General features: G+C 37.9%; 2 protein-coding genes across 4 annotated transcripts in view; one reads left to right on the top strand and one right to left on the bottom strand.

Moving 5' to 3' along the window:
* LOC114052110 (brain protein I3-like) overlaps positions 1–12,268 on the top strand; it is a 38,712-nt gene extending 26,444 nt beyond the window's left edge. Inside the window, exon 3 of the mRNA XM_027874593.1 lies at positions 11,780–12,268. Coding sequence (XP_027730394.1) covers positions 11,780–11,912 — 133 coding nt within the window. The 3' untranslated portion in view covers positions 11,913–12,268. The remainder of the gene's footprint in view (positions 1–11,779) is intronic.
* A 2,239-nt stretch (positions 12,269–14,507) lies between these two features.
* LOC114052109 (brain-specific angiogenesis inhibitor 1-associated protein 2-like protein 1) overlaps positions 14,508–24,516 on the bottom strand; it is a 132,223-nt gene continuing 122,214 nt past the window's right edge. For 2 of the 3 annotated variants that reach the window (XM_027874591.1, XM_027874590.1), the window contains exons 13-14: positions 17,775–17,815; positions 14,508–15,405 (exon numbers count right to left, since the gene is read on the bottom strand). In XM_027874591.1, coding sequence (XP_027730392.1) covers positions 15,330–15,405; positions 17,775–17,815 — 117 coding nt within the window. In that variant the 3' untranslated portion in view covers positions 14,508–15,329. The remainder of the gene's footprint in view (positions 15,406–17,774; positions 17,816–24,516) is intronic. The other variant, XM_027874592.1, reaches the window with a different exon arrangement.

Raw genomic sequence — 24,516 nt, 5'->3', positions numbered from 1 at the left:
GTGCCACATTGATGTGAATTGATGATATTGAAGTTTAACATTTTAAACCAGAATGTAGTTCCTGTGTCTGGTAAGATAAAATAGTAAGCTATTGTGATTTGAGACCCAGCTCATGATATTAACTTTTTAAGGCTTTTGTCAGGTCATGGCTGAATTTGTTTTCATATTGTTGAATAACAATATGATAACAACAGGATGAGTCAGTCAATAAATGTTATTGTGTTTACTATATGCCAGGCCCTGTGCTAAGCGCTGGAGATACAAAAAGAGTCAAAAGGCAGTCCCTGTTCTCAAGGAGCTCATGATGTAATGGTTTGATACACAGATTGTATTGTAAGGGGATGTTACTGAGTCATGATTTGTAGAATGTGCTCTTTGGGTTATTTTCCCTGATGGGGAGGTGAGAGGGGACTAGATTTGCACTTGCATCCTTCTCAAAATTACCCCCTAACTTATTAAGGTGAACAGTTTACATTCCTGCGTGGAAAGATATTTGTAACTCATGAGACCTTTATCAGTGTTAGGGTAGTTGGAGGGAAAAAAATTATATGTATGTATTTTTATATATATATAGTATGTATTTATATATATATAGATAGATAGAGGACACAGGGTGAGTTGAAGATGAAGGGGTGATATCTGGAGAATAAAATTAAGGGATGAGAGAGGATTATACTGGAAGGAGAAAGGGAGAGGTAGAATGGGGTAAATTATCTCACATAAAACAGAAAAGAAAAGGCTTTTACAGTGGAGGGGAAAGGGGGGAAGTTGAGAGGGAATGAGTGAATCTTATTCTCATCAGATTTGGCTTAGGGAGGGAATAACATACACACTCAATTGGGTATGGAAATCTATCTTACCCTATAGGAAAATGGGGGGGAAGGGGACAAGAGAGCAAGGGGATGATAGAGGGGAGGACAGATTGGGGGAGGGGGTAATCAGAAGCAAACACTTCTAAGGAGGGACAGGGTCAAAAGAGAGAGTAGAATAAATGGGGGGCGGGATAGGATTAAGGGAAATATACTTAGTTTTTTACAACATGACTACTATGGAAGTGTTTTGCATGACTACACATGTATAACCTGTGCCGAGTTGCTTACCTTCTCAATGAGGGTGGGTAGGGAGGGAGGGAGAAAATTTTGAACCCAAGGTTTTAAAAACAAATGTTAAAAAAAATAGTTTTCACATGCAACTGGGAAATAAGATATACGGGAAATGGGGTATAGAAATCTATCCTGCCCTACAGGAAAATTGAAGGGGTAGGGGATAAGAGAAGGGGAAGAGAGATAGAAGGGAGGGCAGATTAGGGGAAGGGGTATTCAGAATGCATGCCATCTTGGGGTGGGGGGAGGGATGAGATGGGGAGAAAATTTGGAACTCAAAATCTTGTGGAAGTGAATGTTGAAAACTAGAAAGAAATAAATTAATTAGAAGTTAAAATAAATAAATAAATAAATGCAAGACTAAAAAAAAAATCACCCCCTACATCTTTTCCCCCAAACTATGGGCCATTTGAAAAACAGTCTGTTGCTATGAGACAGATTCTAAAGATTTGGGGATTGAACCGATAAAACTTTGGTTGGCCTTATCCAGTTTAGTGTTTGGACCAATGGGTCTATTACTGACTGGTCAGATGTGTAGTAACTTCCTTTATGAAATCTATAGACTAGTACGTAGAGAAAATCTGAGTCACTACCCTTGCTGTCATGTGGTTTTCCTAATAGTTCTGGAGAAGAAATGTGCTCATCCTCCTCTTCCCTGTCACCCAGATGAATGACTGGTTTCTGTAGGCAGTGGTGGCCTGTCAGAGATTGTGCAATATTTCACAAGTGAAATTAGGGAGTTGTCAGTAGTGCTTTTTGCTCCTGGGCTTATCCAACCAAATTCTCCCTCTCCAAAGAGTTTTGACCTTTGAAGTTGCCTTATTGTAGTGTTTCACTTGAGATCCAGTGTTGGTACTCTGTTTCCATTTAGAGGTTATTCCTTTCAAAGTCTTGAGTCACAGCAACTTGGGGAAAAGTTGAATGGCAGTGTTAAATGCAAACATTGGACTTTGGATCAGGAGGCCTGGGTTCAGTTTTGCCTGTGCCACTAACCATATTTCCTTAGGCTAGTCACTTAGTCTCTGTAGTTCAACCCCCTCATTTTACAAACAGATAAAGTGAGGCTTGTGGCGTTAGTGACTTGTTTGTGGTTTCATAGCTAGTTAGTGGTATAGTTAAGACTAGAACACAGATTTCCACCAACAGAATCCAGTCCATGCATACTTTAGTATGCATAGTAGGCTGTCCTATAGTACTAGGTAAACTGACTCTATAAATTGTAGTGGACAAAAAATAAAATGAATTGCCATGTAGATCAGGGGCTCCTCACCTGGGATCCACAGATTCTAAGGGTTCTGTGGAACAATCTAAGGATTGTTTTTTTGGGGGGGGTGTCTTTGAACTTGCATGGGAAAAAATAACATTTATTTCAATATAATCGATTTTCTCTGAAATCTTAGTATTTTAATTTTATGGGATATTATTTCTGGGAATGTCTTTTGGCTTCATCAGACTGCCCAGGGAGGGGCCATGATGCACAGAAGATTAAGAACCTCTGATTTGTACTACCCTTTTTGGGGGTAAGACTTGAGCAGAACCTTCAATGGCAGACCTGAAGCCTTTCTAGCCATGTGGGACCTGTCCATACTCAGTTCTAGAATGGAGCATCAGAATATCACTCCCACTTTTTTTGGAGAAGAAATTGAGGTTTAGCATATAAAGGGACTTGCTGGTGGTCACTTGAAATCCAGTGTTCTTTTCATTTTGCTGTTGATAATTAAAAGTCCATTTGGAGTAGTCAGGTTAATTTTCTGTATAGGAAAAATCTTTGAAAAGAAATCTAAGTCTCACAGCTCTTCTCCCAAGTTTGGGGCCAGCATCCGCTGTTGTACTCGAATCCCTGAGACAAGATGGTGAAGGTTGGAATCATTGAATTTGACTGTATTGAGTGCCTGGTGACCAGGGCTGCATTTAACTCAGGTAGAGTAGATATTGTGGCCATCCATGACACCTTTGTTGACCTCAACTCCATGGTTCATATGTTCCATTATGATTCCACCCATGGAAAGTTCAAGGGCATTATCATGGAAGGCTGGTGATCAATGGAAAAGTCATTACCATATTCCACGAGCTGGATTCTACCTATTAAATGGGGAGATGTTGGGGCTGAGTATGTTGTAGAATCCACTGGTGTCTTTATCACCGTGGAAAAAACCAGGGCTCACTTGAAAGGTGGAGCCAAAAGGGTCATTATTTCTGCTCCTTCTGCAGATGCCTCTATGTTCATGATGTGAATGAACCATGAGAAATAAGATCATTCCCTTAAGATGTCAGTAATGCCGCCTGTACTTCCAACTACTTTGCCTCCTTGGCCTATATTATTTATGACAACTTTTGCATTGTGGAAAGACTCATGACCACAGTCCATGCCATTACTGCTATCCAGAAGACAGTAAATGGTCCCTCTGGCAAGCTGTGGTGTGATAGGCATGGTACTTCCCAAAACAACCTCCTTGCTTCCACTGGTGCTGCTAAGTCTGTAGGCAAGGTCATACCAAAGCTGAATGGGAAGCTCACAGGCATGACTGTGTTCCTACTCCTTATCTACTGTGGATCTGATTTGATGTCTGGAGAAAGCTGCCAGATATGATGATATCAAGAAAGTGGTGAAGCAAGCATCAGAAGGACTCTTGAAGAGCATCTTGGGCTACACAGAAGACCAGATTGTTTCCTGTGACTTTAAAACTCTTCTACCTGAGATGCTGGCCTTGGTATTGCCCTCAATGACCATTTTGTCAAGCTAATTTCCTGGTATGTCAATGAGTATGGTGATAGCAACTGTGTAGTAGTCTACATGGTATCCAAGGAGTAAAGTGGAAAGTCATGGATCTTCATTCCCAGCCAAAAAAGAAGTTCCATCACTGGGAAGCCCACATCTCTAACCCATCTCCCTGTGCTGGGGATCCCATGCTCTGTTCACATCCTTGCCCCAAAACACCCCTGTAGCAGGGAGGAGAAACATAGAGTACCATATTGGGTACCATCAATAAAGTCACCGTATTCAGTGCAAAATGAAAGAAAGCTAAAAAAATACCAAGACTATAAAGCCAAAGCCAAAAAAAAAAAAAAAAGACTATAAAGCCATTCAATCCTCCCTCCCCCCCTTTTCTCCTTTATACAGTCTGGAAGTATTAAGGAACTTTAAAATAATCCAGAAGGGAGATGAGAAGGGGGAAAATAGCAAGGAGATGATGTAAAAGGTTTGGATAATTGAGAATACTTAGTATTCTAAACACACTTTGTTCCCTAGAGGACCTTGATCAAAAAGGTTTCTAAAGGATCAAAAATCCTTCTCAAGTATGTGTGGTTTCTTCAAAACATTGTTTAACTATTAAATAACTATCCAATAGATAAATGCATGGGACTTTGTCTAAAACCATCCATTTTCTGAATCATGTTAAAATCTTAAGAGCAGAATGCTTTTCCCACACCCTTTTAGAGAGGACAAAGTGGAGATAGTATATTTGTCTTCAAGTAGTGGCATATTGAGTTTTTAACATGGACTTTTTTTTTAAATTAAGTTTTATTGATGCTCTTTCCATGCAACCATAATCCTCCTCCCTGAATTCTCCCTTGTAACAGAGAAAAAGTTTACCATAATTGAGCAAGGAAAATATCACATTCTGTTTCTTTAGTCCCCCACCTCTCTATTGAAAAAAGGAGAGAGTTTCTTGTTCTCTTCTCTGGGACCAAGATTGTTCCTTGCAAATCATCTCAGGTCACAGTTGTGTTGATTTCATTTATATTAAAGTAGCCACCAGTATCTACTGTTCTCCTGGTTCTCCTTCCTTCACTCTGCATCAGTTCCTATGTCTTCCTTCTATGTTACTTTCAATGATTAATTATTCACATTCATCATTTCTTACTGGGCAGTCATCTTCAATCACACATGCTATGATTTGTTCAGTTATCCATTTTATCTGTAGGCTTGTCTCTTTTTGTTCTGCTACCACACAAAAAAAATTGCTTTTTTATTTTGGAATATAGGGAAATTTTCCTTCCCCTTCATATAATAAGGAGAAATCTTTAATTTTTGACATTTCTGAACAAGTTGCCACATTAAAGTTAGAACTATAAAGGCCTCTTAAGCCTCTGCTACAACTCCCTCTTTTTTTTTTATTAATTTATTTTGATTTATCAACAATCACTTCCATGTGCTTTTGAGTTTAAAATTTTTCTCTCCTTTCCTCCCAACCACCCTCCCCAAGACGGCACACAATCTGATATAAGTTATACATATACATTCCTATTAAACATATTTTCACATTAGTGATGATGTAAGTAAGAATTAGAACCAATAGGAGGAACCACCAGAAAGAGGAAACAAAACTCAACAGAAGAGAAAAAAAATAGCAAATAGTATGCTTTGATCTGCATTCAAATTCCATAGTTCTTTCTTTGGATGTGGATAGCATTTTCCATCATTAGGCCTTTGGAGATGTCTTAGATCCTTGTATTGCTGGGAAGGGTTAAGTTTATCAGTATTAGTCATCGCACAATGTGGCTGTTATTGTGTACAACATTCTCTTGGTTCTGTTCACTCCACTCAGCATCAGACCATACAAGTCTTTCCAGGTTTTTCTGAAGTCAACCTTTAACATGGACTTTTGAGGTAGAATATGGAGGGCTGGCTTCTTAGCCCCTTAAATTCCTAGTGCTTAATCATACAGATTTTGCACAGCCACCTTCCAGTGTGACTGAACCCTGACTTCTTCCTTACGTTTCTTCTGGTTTCTCAGACCGCTCTTTTAAATTATATGGGTCATGTGTAGATATAAGACCATAGAATCATAGAGTTTATCTTGTCATTTTTACAGATGATAAAACTGAGACCTAGACAGAAGATATGAAGTGACTTTTCCATGTTTATCCTTTAGGAGAAATGCAATATGGTGTAGTGAAGGAGACAGGAAACCTGGATTCTAACCCTATTTCTGTTATTAACTAGCCTAAGGGTTTGTTTCTCTTCCCTATAAAACAAAGAGTTTGAATTAGATGCTTTCTAAGGTTTCTTTCCAGCTATGTTGTTCTGATTCTTTTTTTTTAAATTTTTTTTAATTAATTAATTTTTAGTTTTCAGCATTCACTTCCATAAGCTTTTGAGTTTTAAATTTTCTCCCCTTCCCACCTCCCTCCCCAAGACAGCCTGCAATCTGATATAGGTTCTACATATACATTCCTATTAAACATATTTTCACATTAGTCATGTTGTAAAGAAGAATTAGAACCCATAGGAGGATCCACAAGAAAGAAGAAACAAAACAGAAGAGAAAAAAAAATAGTATGCTTCTATCTGCATTCAAACTTCATAGTTCTTTCTCTGGATTTGGATAGCATTTTCCATCATGAGACTTTTGGAGATGTCTTAGATCCTTGCATTGCTGAGAAGAGCCAAGTCTATTAAAGTTAGTCATCGCATAACATAGTTGTTACTGTGTATAACATTCTTCTGGTTCTGCTCACTTCACTCAGCATCAGTCCACGTAAGTCTTTCCAGGTTTTTCTGAAGTTAGCCTGCTCATCATTTCTTATAGCACAATAGTATTCCATTACATTCATATACCACAGCTTGTTCAGACATTCCCCAGTTGATGGGCATGCCCTCAATTTCCAATTCTTTGCCACCACAGAATGTGCTGCTATGAATATTTTTGTACATGTGGGTCCTTTTCCCATTTGTATAGTCTCTTTGGGATACAGCCCTAGAAGTGGTATTGTTGGGTCAAAGGGTATGCACATTTTTATAGCCCTTTGGACATAGTTCCAAACTGCTCTCTAAAATGGTTGGATCAGTTCACAACTTCACCAACAATGCATTAATGTTGTTCTGATTCTTTTTTGATAGTGCCTTTAATGTTGCTTTTGTAACTGTTAATGTTTCAGAAAATGAGCTGGAAGTTTCCAGATCGAAGTATTACTGTTAGGAAAGTTTCATGGTAGAACGGTATAAGTTAACGTCATCCTCAGTAGTTCATTATCCTCCAGGGCTTGAGAAAACACTAATAATTAGCCTTATCAAGTTGGCAGGCTTACTCAGCCTTGGCATTATTGTAGACTGGATGATTAGTTAAATCCAGTAGTAGGAAAGCTCCTTGAAGGCAGGAACAGTTCATTTTTGTATTTCCAGTACCATAGGCATAATGCCTTGCACATAATTTTTGTTAAATAGATGCTTATTGAATAAAATCCAAATTGAGTTGTGAGGTGTGAAGGTAGAAACTATGAGGCCATTTATGGAGAAACTTGGCTGGTTTGAGCACTTTAAGTGACTAGAGAATTAGAATGTCATTTTATATTCTCAATATTACAGATTATTTTTTCTTTATCAACCAGACATATGACAGTGGAAGAGAACTGGCTTTACAATAATTGTCCCACAGATATGCACAGCATTTTTTTCCTTATTCAGTCTTTCATTCCTTTTTATTTTATTGGAATGTTTAATCCATTATTAACGTTTTAAAAGTTAGTTTTATATTTTGTTCCATTTATCTTTTTTTAACATTAGTTTTTTAATATTTTAAGTCCCAAATTCTCTCCCTCCCTCTTTGAGAAGATAAGCAATTTAAAAAACTAATGTTTCTCTTTTTAATATTTTATTTTTCCCAATTATATATAAAAACAATTTTTAACATTTTTTTTTAAATAGGAAGAATTTATTATTTTTTTATAGGCAATTGTGGTCACACAGCTAGTAAGCGTCTGGTCTGAGATCAGATTTGAACTTGGGTCCTCCTGACTCCAGGGCCAGTGCTCTATGCACTGCGCCACCTGGCTGCCTCAACATTTGTTTTTTTTTTTTTTAAAGAAAAAAAAAAAGGATTGAGAAAGGCTTCCCATAGAAGCTAGGAAACCAGGAGGCAGAGATATTGGGTGTGGGTGTGGGTGGGGTGGGGTGGGGGGGAGAATAGCATTCTCTGCTGAGAGTCAATCAATGAAAATGCTCTTAGGTGAGAGATTGAGCTTCTTGTCTCACTGGATGGAAGAGTTCTGGAAAGGTTGGGGTGTGGGGCACCAGGCGAGGAGGCTAGCTTATGAAAGGATTTTATATTCGATCTTGGATTCACTGGAGTTTATTGAGTTAGGGGTGTGTTTGTGAATGTGACATGGTCAGAACTTTAGGAAGATCACTTTGACAGATGAGTGGAGGATAGATTGGAGTGAGGAGAGACTTAGGGGTAGGGAGACCAACCAGAAGGTTCAGGTATGAGGTGATGAGGGCTCTCGCACCAGGGTGGTGGCAGTTTCATAGTAAGGGTGAGTATACAAGAGATGTTAGAAAGGTACAAAGAGATAGTACTTGACGACAGATTGTATATGGGACATTGAGAGTTAGGGGTTAAAGATGACATTTAGGTTTCAAGTGTCTGTAACTGGGAGGATGATGGTGTTCTCAACAGTAACAGGGAAGTTTGGAAGAGGAGAGGGTTTGGAGGGAAAAATAATGAGCTCTGTGTTGGACATGCTAAATTTAAGATATATATATAAAGGACATTATTTTGAGATGTCTAGTAGGCAGTTGTAGATGTGAGACTGGAGTTCAGCAGAGAGGTTAGGTCTGGATAAGTAGATTTGAGAATTATCAGTATAGAGATAATTAAATCCTTAGGAGCTGATGAGATCACCAAGTGAAATAGTATAGAGGGAGAAGAGGAGGGCCTAGGACAGGGTTAGTGATGGAATCCTAATAAAGCCCCCCCCCCCCCCCCCCCCCCCCCGCCTGAACACTTTAACTTCTTTATGGGCCCCACTGAACAGCAGGCATGTCCTGATTTAACCATGCAGTCTGGCTTTAACCACACTTGAGGGCCCCAGACTCAATACAGCCACTGCCCCCAGAACAGGTGTGTTCTGCTCAACCACAATCACACCATCCATTTAGCCCAAGACAAGACCATAATATCTAACTATCCATCTTGACCAGACAGGACCAAAATAGCTAGCCAATCAGAAAACAGCACGACCAGGATGTTTGACCACCGAACCATAGAAGGGACCCTTCCCCTATTACTTAATCCCTTAACAAACCCCTCCTGCCTTTTTAATATTAATAATTTCTGTTGTGTAGTCAGCAACATTACACTATAAATTTGCCTGTATTGTCTTAATAAGTTGCTGGTTCCTCTTGGAACCTAGCCCGCTTCTGAGGAGTGTCAGTCCTCAATAAATGCCTAAACTTGGATTAGAGGTGGTCTGACTCAGAATTCTTTGAGACGACCTCACAACACACCATGAAACTGCAACAGTTAGCAGGCATGATCTGGATAAAGAATCTAGCAAAGGAGACTGAGGACAGGTCAGGTAAGTAGGAGGAAAACCAGGAGAGAGGGTAGTGTCCTGAAAACCTAGAGAGAAGAGAGTATCAAGAAGAGGGCGATCAGCAGTGTCAGAGGCTGTAAAGAGGTCAAGAAGGATGAGGATTGAGAAAGAGCCATTGGATTGAGATCAGTGCTAACTTTTGAGAGAACAGTTTCAGTTGAATGATGAGGTTGGAAACCAGACTATAGAGCATTAAGAGAGTGAAAGTAGAGGAAGTGATAGCACCTACAAGGAATTTAGCCATAAAAGACAGGAGATATATGTGATTATAGTTGGGGATGGATGGATGGATGAATTAAGGGTTTTTTGAGGAAAGGGAGACGTGGGCATGTTTGACATTTAAATTAGAACAGAAGTTATCTGGGGAATTTAGAAATCGACAGAAGCATACGTTAATCTTATTAAGTGTGCAAAAAATTACACCTGTTTCTTCTGGGATAAAAAGCCTTAAATTTTTTTTTTTGTTTCCTTTTAAAAGAAAAGCTGCATGTCCTGCTGAACCAAAAGGAGAGGAGACTAAGGCTAAATGACATGTTTCTGAAAGCCTGTGATATGCACATGATCTATTTCCCTAACTCAAGGACAAGGCTTATCACACCCAGGAATCAGGAGAATATAATAATACATATTTTAAGCTCTTGTAAAGTTCCATCCAGGCCAAGTGGATTAGAATGAGGTTGCTTTTTTGCCTCTTCTGAGTGAGGTCCCTGCGGTTGTCAACATCAAGTCTTGTTTTGACACAGATCAGGGAGAGTTCTTTTGCATAATTATGGCATTTTAGCACCGGAAGGGAGGGCCAGAGATAGCTCATGAAGGTAGTCAAGGTCTGATCTGGGACAAGAACCCTGGTTTCCTGACTCTGTCAGGAATTTGAGACAAACTTAAATTGGGAACCAGGTAAAGATGTGAGTGATAATAGTTTTAAATTAGGAAAGGGCAGGGGGGAGGGGAATATGGGGAAATGAATGTGAAGTCGTAGCATTTATTTCTCCAGAGATTTAACTTTGATTTTTATTTACAGTATTTTTACTTTGTTTATTAATTCGCAATTCTTCTGCTTGCAGCTGATTCTCATGTGATTCTCAGTGATAGAAGTGGTTCATTTCAGGGAATGAGGATATCAGTTAATCTTGTTTCTCACTTTCCCTTTAGCTCCTTGTCTTGTTGGAAGGAGAAAACCTTGTCTACCTTTTGTGTTATCTTGTCTGGGAAGTCTGGTTGGCAACTACTGGATAGTAATGAATTTGGAACTCATTTAAGCAGTTGTTTTTAAGTTTGACTCTGTCCAGAAACTGTTTGGAGAATAGCTGCAAAGTTAGTGGCATTCACTTCCTTATCCTACAGACGGAGGTGACTCAAAACTCCAATCACTTTCACCATAGACTCACAAACAGTTGCTCATTATATAGATGAAATTCTTGCAGGAAATTTCAGGGCACTACACTCATAAAAAATGGAGCTAAACTTTCTCATGAAACTCGCCTTCCAGATGTAGTGACTGATGCATCCTTAACGTTTGACTGTGGGAAGCCATGTAAAATGCTTTATAAGAAACCATATAGCTTGCAGTTATAGAAGACTTTGCGTTGCATTTCCTTGTCTGGAAGGAAAGATGTATTTAAAAGTTTCTTCATTTTCCCTTCCCTCTTGTAAGGAAAATTGTTTTTGTATGTAAAATTTGTGCATGATCTAGGTGAAATGCTGAGTGTGCTTCATTCTGACTTAATTGGTAGTCTGTGGATTTTGCATAAAGTTCAGCTTTATTTTAGTACTAAAGTACATAGAATATAGTAAATGGTATTTACCTTATGTCCAAGTTCTTGCCTTTCCCCTGTTCTTCTGGGTCTTGGTTTATGCAGAGGAATGAGATGAATGTTATGGCCAGTGAATAAAAATGTTTGTGGGTCCTCACTGTAAAACCTCCTTCCCCCCATTATGAAGTCACTATTACCTTTTCAGGTGGTTTTCTTTTGATTGAAACATAGCTATTAAATTGAAGGCTATAGATACTGTTTTTGTAAATAGTCTACGGTATGGTGGAGTAACATGAAATCATGTCTTTGGACCAAATGAATTATCATTATGGATGAAAGCTCCCTTTAGTTAAATGTTTTTGCTTCTCTTCTTCGAATATGTGGTAGCTGTTAAATCATAAACCATATGTCCACTTACTGTGGCAGATAAGAGAAGGTAGATGAAGCAGTCCAATAAGTGACCTGAGCCTTAGTTTCTCCATCTGTAAAATGGTTGTTTTTATCCAGGAAGAAGTTATAGCAAGTTCCCAACAATACTCTTAAATCAAACTGTCTTATGATCTATGTATAACTTTTTCTTTTTTTTTTTTTTTCCCTCAACAGAGTTGGTGTTTTGGAAGAGTCCTTCACCTGCCTAGGTATCCTCTTGGCCATTCTCTTGTTTCCCATTGGATTTATCTGCTGTTTTGCTTTGAGAAGGCAAAAATGTCCAAACTGTGGAGTAGTTTATTTTTAAATGGAACAACACACCCAGCTTTCCTAGCCCCACTTTTCTTTTTTCTAATGTAAATGTCTTGTATAATAGCTTTATTTGATCAAGTATCAGAACTGTTTTGTAAAGTGTGATGGGATAGCCAATGTTTCGTGGGCTTGTGGTTTGCAGAACATGGAAAAAAACAAACTTACTTTCAAGGTTAATGACAACTCTGATTTAAGACATGGCTTCTTTTTTTGCAGTTTTCACTTTGTGCAAATCGAGAAATGCTGTTTTTATAAATGAAGTTCATACTATTTTAACTGGTCCTGCTTAATTTGATGTTTGCACATTGTCACTTCTGTATATTTTTTAAAAATAAAGTTAACTCACCTCAACTCTCTGACTGAAGTCATTGCTGTGAAATCAGGTGCAGTGCTCCATGGTAAAACTGAGTATAGCCCGAATGTTGGACATGTTTTGTTATGAAAAGTGGATTTGTAAATTTCTGTATCTTTAAAATACATCTAACGTGTAAAAGTACAAGAGAAGCACTACTTTGGTTACTTAGCTTGGTTTTCTAAAGACAAAAACGATCTCTCAGTAGGTTATTCCACTTATCCAAAAACAGCCTACTGGTTTAACATTATTAACTTTTACATTTTAATTGCATATATAGTTAGCTGTATCTTCTGGAACACATGGATTATGCTTCTTGTACATTGGTTTTAAAAATATATGTAACTTTGGCTAGACATGTTATTTCATTGATGTAGAATAAGAAGAAACCTTGAAAGTCATATAGTTCAGTCTCACTGTGCAGATGAGAAAATTGAGGCTCAGAGAGGTTGTTTCTATTATTGTGACATTGGGCAGTAAATGGCATAGTCAGGATTTCAACCCAGTCCTGATTCCCAAGCACAACTGTAACATGCATTCAGAATTGTTTTTTAAAGTAATAATTCAGAAAATCAGTTGAACAAAAAATGAATGTTTGAATTGATTTTTTTTATTAAACTGCAGTATCTTGAAATTTATGTGGCATATAACCTCACTCAGAATGTAACTTTACAGATTTTTAAAATCCAAACTGAGCAAATTCCTCACAACATCCTTGTGAGGTAGGTAGGTAGTTAAGGTGACAGGCAGGCAGAGGTATTCCTCTAAACTACATAGCAAGAACAGTAGTAGACTAGAAAACAGCAAGTTCACTACCTCAGTGTGCTATGCTTCTAAGATCTGTTGTAGGCACAAGGGAGAAACAAAATGATACAATTGTATTGTTCCATCCAATATCCTCCCCCCAACCCCCTTCCTTAAGCCTCTTTTCACTTCCTTTTTGTGTGCATGCTTGGCATGTAAAGAACTGTTAAACTTCTAGATCTTTCTAAAGGTAAATCTATTTCTTAAATGCACTTATGCATTCTTGTACAGAATGCATGTCTTCCACAGACTTGGTGGCAGTGAAGCCTCAATAATTACCCTTGGTGTTGCTTATTCATGTGATGGTCAGTTAACTTGTATTCAGGATAACTGCTCAGGGAATTCCAGGGTAACATACTGGAGGACTGAAGGCTATGTCTGACTTAAACATAAAGTTCTTCTGTCTGGATACAACTGTACCAGGGGAGAGACAAGATTAGCTCTTCTTTGATAAGAGCTATGGGCTTAACTGTCCTGAAGCAGCTTTATGTATATAAGCTTTTCTGTAGTAGTAGCCAGGTTACCAGAGCTACAGGATATTATAAGCTGTTGAGAGGATGACTTTTCATAAACACGTACAAGAGACTGAGATAGCTGATTTACAGACTGAAATTTTTTGCATGTACTACTTGACCTCAAATAATTGAGCTTAAGAAAAGGAAGGTAACATTTGTGCTTTATAAATTTGTATTTATGCAACCTGGAAAAAATAAAAACAGGGACACAACTTGGCTTAAATGTGAGTAGCAATACATGCAGGCAATAGGTTAGGTTTAAATAGTTTTATTCCAGATACTGGCTGTCTGTGTTTCCCTCGCTCTGTGTTCCTCCTCCCCCCACTCACTCATAAGGGGAGAATGTCATTCCACAGTAGCCCCTAGAGACTTGATTGACTTTGGGAAACAAGGGAGGAAAGAAATGAACTTTGGCTACTTACACCAGTGCTATCAACCCAAACAGAAATGGGGCTATTATATACCCTGTACATAAGGATCCCTATACGGGCCATGCTGACATACTGACTTATGCTTTATTGTATTTTTGTTTACTTTGATAAATATTTCCCAATTAAATTTTAATCTGGTTTGGGCCATACCCAGGAGTGTTGTGGGCTGCATGTGGGCCTCACGTTAGACACCTGTTTACCCTGTTGAATTTCAGATGAAACTAACGGAAGAGGCGTTTGACTAGCACAGAATTCTAGAGGTTCTAATTATCATCTCAGCTGAAACACAGTAATACCCAACACAAGATAATTTCATTATTGAAGACTGACCAAAGCAGTAATCTATTCTTAATAACTGCAATTTGGGGCAAGCATATTCTTACCTTTTAAAGATGGAGAAACCTGTGTTCAAACCTCAGAGTATATTTATGGTGGGAGATGCGGTAGAATGGAAGATCATTAATGAATAACTATATTTAGAAGTCTGGTTAAACTGTGGCAGTTTTTTGTACATCATTGTAGGTTTTATTTGACATGGTATAGTACAAGAATCCCAAAATGCATCCTACATTGTATTTTGAAATTTTGTTTATAATTTGGAGTACAACCCAATATTCAATAGTTTTAGAAGTAATTTCTTAGGAAGAAAGGTTCTAAAGATTGTATGTGTGATGATTTCTCCCAAGACTGAATATGATTATTACAGAAGGGAGGTGGATTCCCCTTTACAGTTCTGTATTTGGGATTTGTATGCTTTGATTTTAAAAAATAAAAATTTAAGTTAAAAAAACTAACAGACTTTACAATTTGAGATGGTATCTTAATCTAAGCACAAATAACTTATCTGTGCATGATGCAAAACCATGAAATATTACAGTTCCATTGCTCATATAGCACATGTTTAACCTTAAAGCAAAAGAATCATTTCTGCATCTGGATACAGAGAGCATGAAAGCAAAGACAATTTATTTCTATAAAATTATGCATTTAAAAAATAGAATGCTACAATCCCCAGAGAATCAATGGAACAGTCTATTGGTTTGCCAAACAGATGAACAAGAAAACATTTAAGTTATTAATTATGGTGGTTATTACAATATAATATGTTCACTTAAAGACAGAAGTGAGCTCACTCTCAAATCTTATGAGCAATTATGATTTCCTTAATTTAACAGATTCATTGAAAACTGGAAAAACCTGTGTTATCTTCCATTCCTATACAATGAAAGCAGATGTTAAACAAGATAATCATAATATTGAACATGTAGTTTACATGAGGAATAACGATGGGTATTATTTTCTTGACTCATTCATCGAATTATTGGTGCTGACCTGTCATTTGTCACCGTTGGTCGGAGTTTCACAGTAGCAAAAGGATTTTCTCCACTGTGGACCAAGAAAAAACCAAACAACCAGTTACTGAAGAGAAGCTACAGAAATGTTTGATTATTAGCTCTGCCAATTTGAACTATTATTTCAATTTTAAGAAATTACATTTCTAACTTCCTTGGACTTAATGTAAATTCTGCATGTATAGTAATGAAAACTGAAACAGTGCATCCTATCACACCTAATGATACACTTAATTTTAACCTCCCAAAAGAAACCACAGCTTACATCAATGTTAAGATTAAATTATTTTGACACAAATGAAACAAAAGTATATCTTGCTCTTTTTCTGTGGGTTTCATATGAAGATGCCATCTTGGAGGAAACTTGGGATAGATTCACTAAGGGGCAAATTATGCAAGACCAGGAGAGCTGTCATGAACAGTGATCAGAATAGTGGGTATCAAGGTCTGTCTTAGTACAAGGAATAAAAAAGAAACAGCTGGTTGATTTTAGCTCACCATCAGATTTGTGTATTTGTGTGTGTGTGTGTGTGTGTGTGAGGCAATTGGGGTTCAGTGACTTGCCGAGGGTCACCCAGCTACTGAATGTCAAGTTTCTAAGCCTGGATTTGAACTCGGGTCCTCCTGACTTCAAGGCCAGTGCTCTGTCCACTGCGCCACCTAGATATCCCTCATTTGTTTCTTTCTTACATCAGAATCTTCTCATGTATTCTGTTGTGCCAGCAATCTAATGAAACTATCTATACACATACTTTCAGCCGTGATGAGAATAATAGCTAGTGCTTAATATATCACTTTAGTAGGATTTGCAAAGCACTTAGTATTAGCTTACTTAATGGCACTTAATTTTTTTTTTAGACAAAAAGTATTTTCTCTCCCACTTCTTTCTCTTGCCCATTAAAAAGAGAAAAAAAACCGTCTCCAACATATGTATAGTCAAGCAAAATTCCTGTATTGGCCATGTCCAAAAGATATGTCTCATTCTGTACCTTGAGTCCATTATCTATGATAAACTTAAAAAAAAAATACTCATATTCCAGATCTGTGATTTAATCATTCTTTATATGTGTGGAAACTCCAAACACCAATCAATATAGATCAGCAATTGTAAATAATAGGTTCTTAACTTTTTTTGTGTAATGAACCCCATGTTTATCCTGGTGAAGCCTATGGACCCCTTTCTCAGAATGTTTTTAAATGCCTAAAATAAAATATGTAGGAATATAAAGAAAACCAATTCTACTGAAATCCTGTTATTGAAATATTTTAAAAATAAGAAGTTTGCTGCACATTAACAGAGGGTAATGAGATAAGCCCGTGGTCAGTCAATCAGTCGATGTCAAGAGGCAAGACTTGAATCTGGGTCTTCATGAAGCCAAAGCATACCCTACTGTTCATTATGACATGCTGCCTTGGGGTAAACACAGCAGCATGATTTGGAATCCTAGGAGCCTGCTTTGAAACCTGACTGCTGGCTGTGTAAAGCTATGCCTGTCTCTTAATTCTCTGGTTCTTAGTTTTTTTTTTTTAATCCGTAAAAAGTGAGAGTTTGCACTAGAAGACCTCTACCTGAGGTCTCTTCCAATGAGATCTATACTATGATATTTTGATGATGGGTCTGAAGTGGGACTGGAACTTAGGTTTTCCCGGACTCTCAAATCTAGAACTCTCCACTCTATTCTTAGAGTGGAGAGTACCTTCTTGATTGACAGCAGTGCCCTAGGACCGTCCCTGGGTTCACACCTGATAGGTGGAATTTCCCTGTAATGATCCTTTTAGTAGCCCTGGTTTGGAGAGGTTCCAACTTGGAACTGCCTCATACTAAATTCTGCTCTGTAGAAAACGTCGTTGATACTGTTCCATCTTCGTTTTCAAAGAGGGCCAGTGACATCATGGGGTGGTATCTTGACTTGTAGGTGAATTGGATTTAAGCGAGGCAGAGCTGCATGAAGGTCTCAGCCTCGCTCTCTCTTCCAGAGTCACTGTGGTCCAGTGGCAGGACAAAAGGCAAGATAACTGATGATGGTCACGTGCCACTGTCCTTTGATGCTACATTAATTAGAAAACATTTGTAGTGTTTTACTATGTTGAATATACAAAGGCTAAACAATCCGTACATTGAAGGAGTTTTCATCCATCCTACTGGGGAATGTAACACACATAGGGGAGTAATAGGATAAAGCCACTGATTCACTGGTATGGCATGCGCTTTAGAGTTTTTCCAATAGCAAGGATAACTGTGGACTGAGCCATCCATGCTCTTATGTATGTCCCCTCGTACGTAATATTTGCCAGGCAGATGTCCAGAGCTAGGGGTATGTAAGCTTATAACCAATGAATAAAGTGCCTGTGGGCACAGTGGAAAATCGCAGCAGACAGGATTGTTGAGATAAAATTAAATACCTTAGAAAAGGAGGCTTTGCTATTCCATTTGTATCTGGCTTCTGCAAAGAAAGAAGACGAAAGTTATTAATATCAACAATTAAAAAATTTATTCTGAATTTAACACACACACACACACACACACACGCTAAAGGAACATTCTTGTATACAAAGTAGAACAGAAAATGGATTATATGTGGAACCATGAATCTCTAGTATGTATAGCTTGCTTTAAAAAAAAAATTAGTACATTAGTTTTAGAGCTGTCTGAAACTTGTCCATTTCTTTATGAATTTCCTTCTTATGCATTTTTAAAGGTGCTTCAATGACAACCTTTTCTTTTTTGGCCACCATCACTAGTACTCCTTACTCCCCCAACAAAAAGGGAAAAACATGATCCTTCTGACAAATGAGTATAGTTAACCAAAACAAACCCACACATTTGCCATGCTTAAGAAATTTTTGTCTCATTCAAGCATAACAATTTTAAGAGTAAAAATAGAAGCATTTTAATTGTTTTCCTTAAATGCAAATAGACATATACAGTTTAGAAGCTTTAGATGTTTTAAAAACATATCCTCCACTGAGGCATCAACATTCATAGCAAGATCTATTTGCAATTTTAAATTGAGATAATAATTGACATATATAGAACTTGAGAGTTTGCAAAGTAATCTACATACATTTTTTTATTTGAGCCTCAAAACAAACCTTTAAAGTAAGTACTAGAGGTACTCATCCCATTTTATAAACAATTTTTCTGACTAAAGTGACTTGGTTGTCCATGGTTTCATAGCATGTAAGTGTCAGAGGTGGAATCTGAGTCCCAGTCTCCCTGATTCAAAATTCCTGTGGCCACTCAAATCAGTTAAATAACTGATTTTTTAAAAAATAGATACAGTTTCTATAATAACAGGGTGATGAGATGTGGGGTCCCGATTAGGGAAAAGTCATAAAAACAAACTGTGAAAGGTGGAAGCCTGAACATGGTGACCTGTTAACTCATAACTTAGATACTAAATCGTAACTTAAATATTGATTCATAACTTAAGATACTATGACCTATGAAAGCCAAAACAAGAATATTGTAACCTATGTGACTGGGACATGATTAATACACAAACATATTTAGGCATAACATTGGCTTAACTCCAAAGCTCATTATTAAGCAAAAAACCAAAAATATCCACCAATCAGTAGAGATACACTCTTTAGCTCTTTCTGCCTTTGTTTTCTATAATTACCATGGGGATTTTTGGGGTTCTTTGCAGGGATCCACTAAACTGTCTGGCTGAAGCCACAGACCAAAGATTGCCTGTATTTGTAATGACTGATTGAACTTCTACCTATGATCAATCTGGAGACACTTGGCCTTTTCCTTTGGTATCAAAAGAACATGGTTATGGGGGATGTACAGGGTTCCCCAACCAGGGGAATTCCAGACCTTTCATGAAGTTACTTTCCTTCCTTCCGTAGCTTCTGATAAGGATTGAATTGTATGTGAGCTGTAGAATTTGGGGACAACTAATCTATTCATAAATGCCTTACTGTTTCTTCATGGACTCTTCTGGTACAGAAAAGATTTGGCGGTTGCAGATGTATATTGAAATTCTGGGGCCCAAAAAAGATCCTTATCAAAGTAAAAATTAAGCTAACAAAAACAACAATGGCTTTTCAAGAGGGTACAGAGCTCGAGGACAATTTGCAGCAACAGTTGGAATGACTGAGGCTCAAGAATGGCTTGATAAGGAATTAGAAAGGTAGAAGATAGAACTAAATTTTCTATTTTGAAAAGGTATCAACAGAGCAGAGAGGATTCCACAGCAGGTACTGGGTACATTTTCAAGTCTTCATTCCTAACAGGACCTGGATTTGAGACCCAGCTTTGTTAATTGGCCCTGGGCAATTTGCTTCACTTCTCTGGACTCAAATTTCCTTATCTATAAAATAAGGGGATTGTATGTGAATCTAATGGAATATTATGGAAGTGATTCAAGAAATCAGAGAAAAATAAGATTGATATGATACAGGGTAAATATTGCAAAACCAAGAGAATATAAAGAATGACTACAAAAATAAGTGAAAGCATCCCTAAAAAGCCTCTGAATTCAGTTGAATTAAAATGAATAATCTTGGTTCCAGAGAATAGAGCATGTAACACACATTCCTAGTTTTCACTCTCTCCCTGGCTTAACCATTTTGGGGACACCTGCTGCCTAATCCTGGGGACTTTCTCAGCTTTTGGTCTCTCCGTCTCCACAATTTTTTGAGGTTTACACCCTTGCACTTATATACAACACCTTGTAAAGTGTTAGAAGGATGGCCCAAGGGAGGGGAAACACTGCCCTAGGCCTAGGAGTTTTGCCTTGTTTGTCTTCGTGGTCTAATGTGGCAGAAGGGCAGAAAGAGAGAGGATGCAGCCCGTCCCTGAGCTTGGGTTGGACATGATTTCCTGGAAATTCCTCAGCCCTTCTCATCACCTAGGATTTTTTCTTTCCTAGGATTAGCTTTTGAAATCTGCATAAACTTTCCCTAAGGGTGGGGAAAGATGGAGTGAAAAATCTAGAGGGCCAAGTCTTGCTTAGCCGCAAGTCTTGGTTATGCTAGAGAATAGAAAGGAGAGATAAGAAGGTTTTCTTAAATGAACAATGCAAAGAAATAGAAGAAAACAACAGAATGGGAAAGACAAGAGGTCTTTTAAAAAAAAATTAGAGATACCAAGTTAAGTTTCATGCAAAAATGGGCATGATAAAAGACAAAAATGGTAGGGACTTAACAGAAACAGAAGAGAGTAAGAAGAGGTGGCAAGAATACACAAAAGAATTATACAAGATCTTAACATCTCTGATAACTAAGATGTTGTGGTTACTGATCTAGAGCCAGACATTCTAGAGTAGTCAAATGGACCTTAGGAAGCACTGCTAACAATAAAGCTTGTGGAGGTGATAGAATTCAAGCTGAACTATTTAAAATCCTGAATGATGATGCTATTAAAGTGCTGCACTCAATGTGCCAGGAAACTTGGAAAACTCAATAGTGGCCACTGGATTGGAAAAGATCTGTTTATGTCCCAATCCGAAAGAAGGGCAATGCCAAGGAATGTTCAACTGCACTCATTTCACATGCCAGCAGGTTATGCTTAAGATTATGTAAGCTAGGCTTCAGCAACATGTGAACCGAGAATTATCAGAAGAGCAGGCTAGTTTTTTGAAGAGGCAGATGAACAAGAGATGAAATTGCCAACATTCACTGAATTATGGAGAAAGCAAGGGAGTTCCAGAAAAACATGTACTTCTGCTGCATTGACCACTCTAAAACCTTTGACTGTATGGATCACCACAAAATATGGCAAGTTCTCAAAGAGATGGGAGTATCAGATCATATTACTTGTTACCTGAGGAACCTGTATGCAGGTCAAGAAGCAACAGTTAAAACCAAACGTGAAACAACCGATTGGCTTAAGATTGGAAAAAAAGTTACACAAGGCTGTATATTGTCACCTTATTTAACTTATATGCAGTGTACATCATGTGAAATGCCAGGATAGATGAATCAAAAGCCGGAATTAAGGTTGCCAGAAGAAATATCAACAGTCTCAGGTATGCAGATGATACCACTCTGATGGCAGAAAGTGAAAAGTAATTAAGAGACCTCTAGATGTGGGTGAAAGAAAAGAGAATAAAAGCTGGCTTGAAGCTTAACATCAAAAACACTAAAATCTTATCAACTGGTCCCATCACTTCCTGGCAAATAGAGGGAGAAGAAATGGAAGCAGTGTCAGAGTTGATATTCTTGGGATCACTGTAGATAGCCACTGCAGCTATGAAATTAAAAGATGCTTCCTCCTTGGAAGAAAAGCTCTGGCAAATCTGGACAGCATACTAAAAAGCAGAGATATCACCTTGCTGACAAAGGTCCTTACGGTTTTTTTTTTTTTTTTTGATTACAAGAAACCTGGAGTATAACGCAAACCACCTTGAGGAAATAGATGTATTTGGAAAGTATCACAAGTCTGGAATTACAGAGTCCTGATTGGGGGGCTTCAGTTATCCAGGCATCAACCATCCAGGAACTGTTCAGAGTTCTCTTTCTGCTAAAAGTACAACAGTTTTGACTTGATGAGGGGAAAGTCAATTCTGGATTCGCTTTTCACTAAAAGGGAAGAACTGATTACTGGGGTTGAAATGATATGAATCCTGGGGGGAAGTGGTCACACTCTCCTCAAGCTTGTGATAGAGGGGAAAAAATCTGGGCATACTGGACCTGCAACCTAGGTATTGGGAAATTAGATTTTTTGACCCAACTATAACACTGCTAGGCCTATACTCAAAAGAGGGAAAAGGCCTTTTATGTACAAAAATATTTATGGTAGCTTTTTGTGGTTGCAAAAAACAGACTAAGAGGATGTCCAGCAATTGAAGAGTGGCTGAATAAGTTGTGGTTATATGAATGTGGAGTACTATTGTGCTAAAAGAAGTGGGGAAATAGATGATGTTGGAAAGACTTAGATGAGTTGATACAGAGTGAAGAAGAAACAAGAAGAATAATTTATAATACGTTATAGAAAGGAACAATTTTGAAGACTTTAATAAAGGCATGAATAACGAAATTAGAAGAACCAAGAGAATAACTGACATAATAGTAAAACTAAAAACAAACAATTTTCAAAACTTAAATTAACTATGGCCAGTATGGCTATTCATGATTCCAGGAGATTGATATTTATGAAACATGCTGTCTATTAGACAGAGGTGATGGATTTAGGGTTTGGAATGAGACATATATTTTTGTGTATAGCCATTGGGGGAAACTATTTTGCTTGATCATGCATATTTGTTACAAGAAATCTACTTTATTCCTTTTCTTCTCCTCTCCCCCATGGGGGGGGGAGATAGGAGGAAGAGAAAATAGCTTTCTTTTAATTTTCAAAAAATGGGTGGGGAGGGGGCTGCAGGTATGAAATGTTGCTCTAACATTCAGATCAGGTCACTGTTTTATCTGTTTTACTTAACTGTTTTGCTTTGTTACACTAGAATGCTCATGAAGTAGGAGTAATTTGTAAATATTTGTAACATAAAATACAAAATACATCAATACAACTGAACATGTTAAAAAAAAAGACAGAGAGAGACTGATGTGGATGCACAGAAGACTTGCCAACCAACTTAGATTTTTTTTTTGGTGAGGCAATCGGGGTTAAGTGACTTGCCCAGGGTCACACAGCTAGTAAGTGTCAAATGTCTGAGGCCGGATTTGAACTCAGTTTCTCCTGACTCCAAGGCCCGAGCTCTATCCACTGTGCTAACTAGCTGCCCTCAAACTTAGATTTTCAAAAGCAATTCACAGAAGATGGAAACCAGGCCAGGTAAGAGGATGAATATAAAAGTGTGGCATAGTCCTATAAAAGTACTATCAGGAACTCTAAAACTCAGAATTAGCTGAGGCAGGTGAGAAAAGCTAAGGACAACAAAAAGTTTTTTATTTTTAAAAGTTATATTGGGAGAAGAAAGGATGAAAGAAAGGTTAGGAACTTCATAGGGTGGGGATGGGAAAATGATAACTGACCACAAAGAGAAGGTTTAACTGCTTATTTCTTATTTTGCATTCTCTCTCAAGAATGACTTTTGCACTGGGAATGACAGAACAGAACCGACTAATGGGTATTGATACCTAAGATAAGTAAGGAGATTGTAAGAAAGCACTTCCTTCTTGCTCTGAATGAATTCAAGTTGCTACATCCTCTGGAATCAAATGGCAGATAGGATTGCTGAGCTACTGCTGGTCACATATGAAAGATTATGGAACATGGGAGAGGTACCACAAGATTGGAGAAGAGCAAATGTCCTACTTTTTAAGAAAGGGAAGAGAATAGTTGGCAAACTAGAGGCCAGTTAGCTTGACTTTTGAAAATTTTTTACAACAGATCATTAAAAAGATGGTGAATATCTAGAAAAGAAGCGGTGATTATAGAGACCTAGAATAGCTTTATCAAAAACAGATCATGCCAGAATAACCTCATTTTCTTTTTTTGGTGGAATTACTGAATCTGCTGATGAAGGAAATGCCATGGATACAGTTGACCTAGGCAAGGCTTTTAATAAAGTATCCTATATTCTTGTGGAGCAGATTGAGAGATGTGGACCAGATGATAGTGCAAGTGGATGCAGAATGGGGTGGATGACTGGATTCACAGAGTAGTCATTAATGGTTCAATGTCAACAGTGGAGTATTCCAGGGAACTGTTCAACAGTTTGTGCTGTTTGACATTTTTGTTAATGACCTGGATACAATTAGAGGCAGTGATATAGAGTGGAGAGAGAGTCGGCCTTAGAGCCTGGAAGACCTGGGTTTTAAGTTCTGCTTCTGACACATACTGATTATATGATAGTCCAGTTAATGATAATGTGACAATAAAGATAATTTTAAAATATCGTAATTGACAATAAAGGTAACATAAAATTACTTTTTTGCAAGTCAGAACGTCTCAGTGCTTTAGAGGGAACTTCCTCATCTGGTAATGACTTGAATAAAGGCATAGATGTTAGTTCATAAATTTTCAGATGATACAGCTGGGAGGGATAGCCAAGTCAGGATTTCTAAAGTTCTTGACAGGCTAAAGGTTGAATTATTACTTGCTGGCCATGTTATAATAGAGATTCCTTTTGAGTACAGGTTGGACTACATAGCTGTGGAAGTCCTTTCCAACTTAAATTCTCTCTCTTTACACACACACACACACACACACACACACACACACACACAC

The sequence above is a fragment of the Vombatus ursinus genome, unplaced genomic scaffold (genome assembly GCF_900497805.2).
Source record: "Vombatus ursinus unplaced genomic scaffold, bare-nosed wombat genome assembly UNPS02014807.1, whole genome shotgun sequence".
Classification (NCBI taxonomy): Eukaryota; Metazoa; Chordata; class Mammalia; order Diprotodontia; family Vombatidae; genus Vombatus; species Vombatus ursinus.
This window is presented reverse-complemented; position numbering and strand designations above follow the sequence as displayed.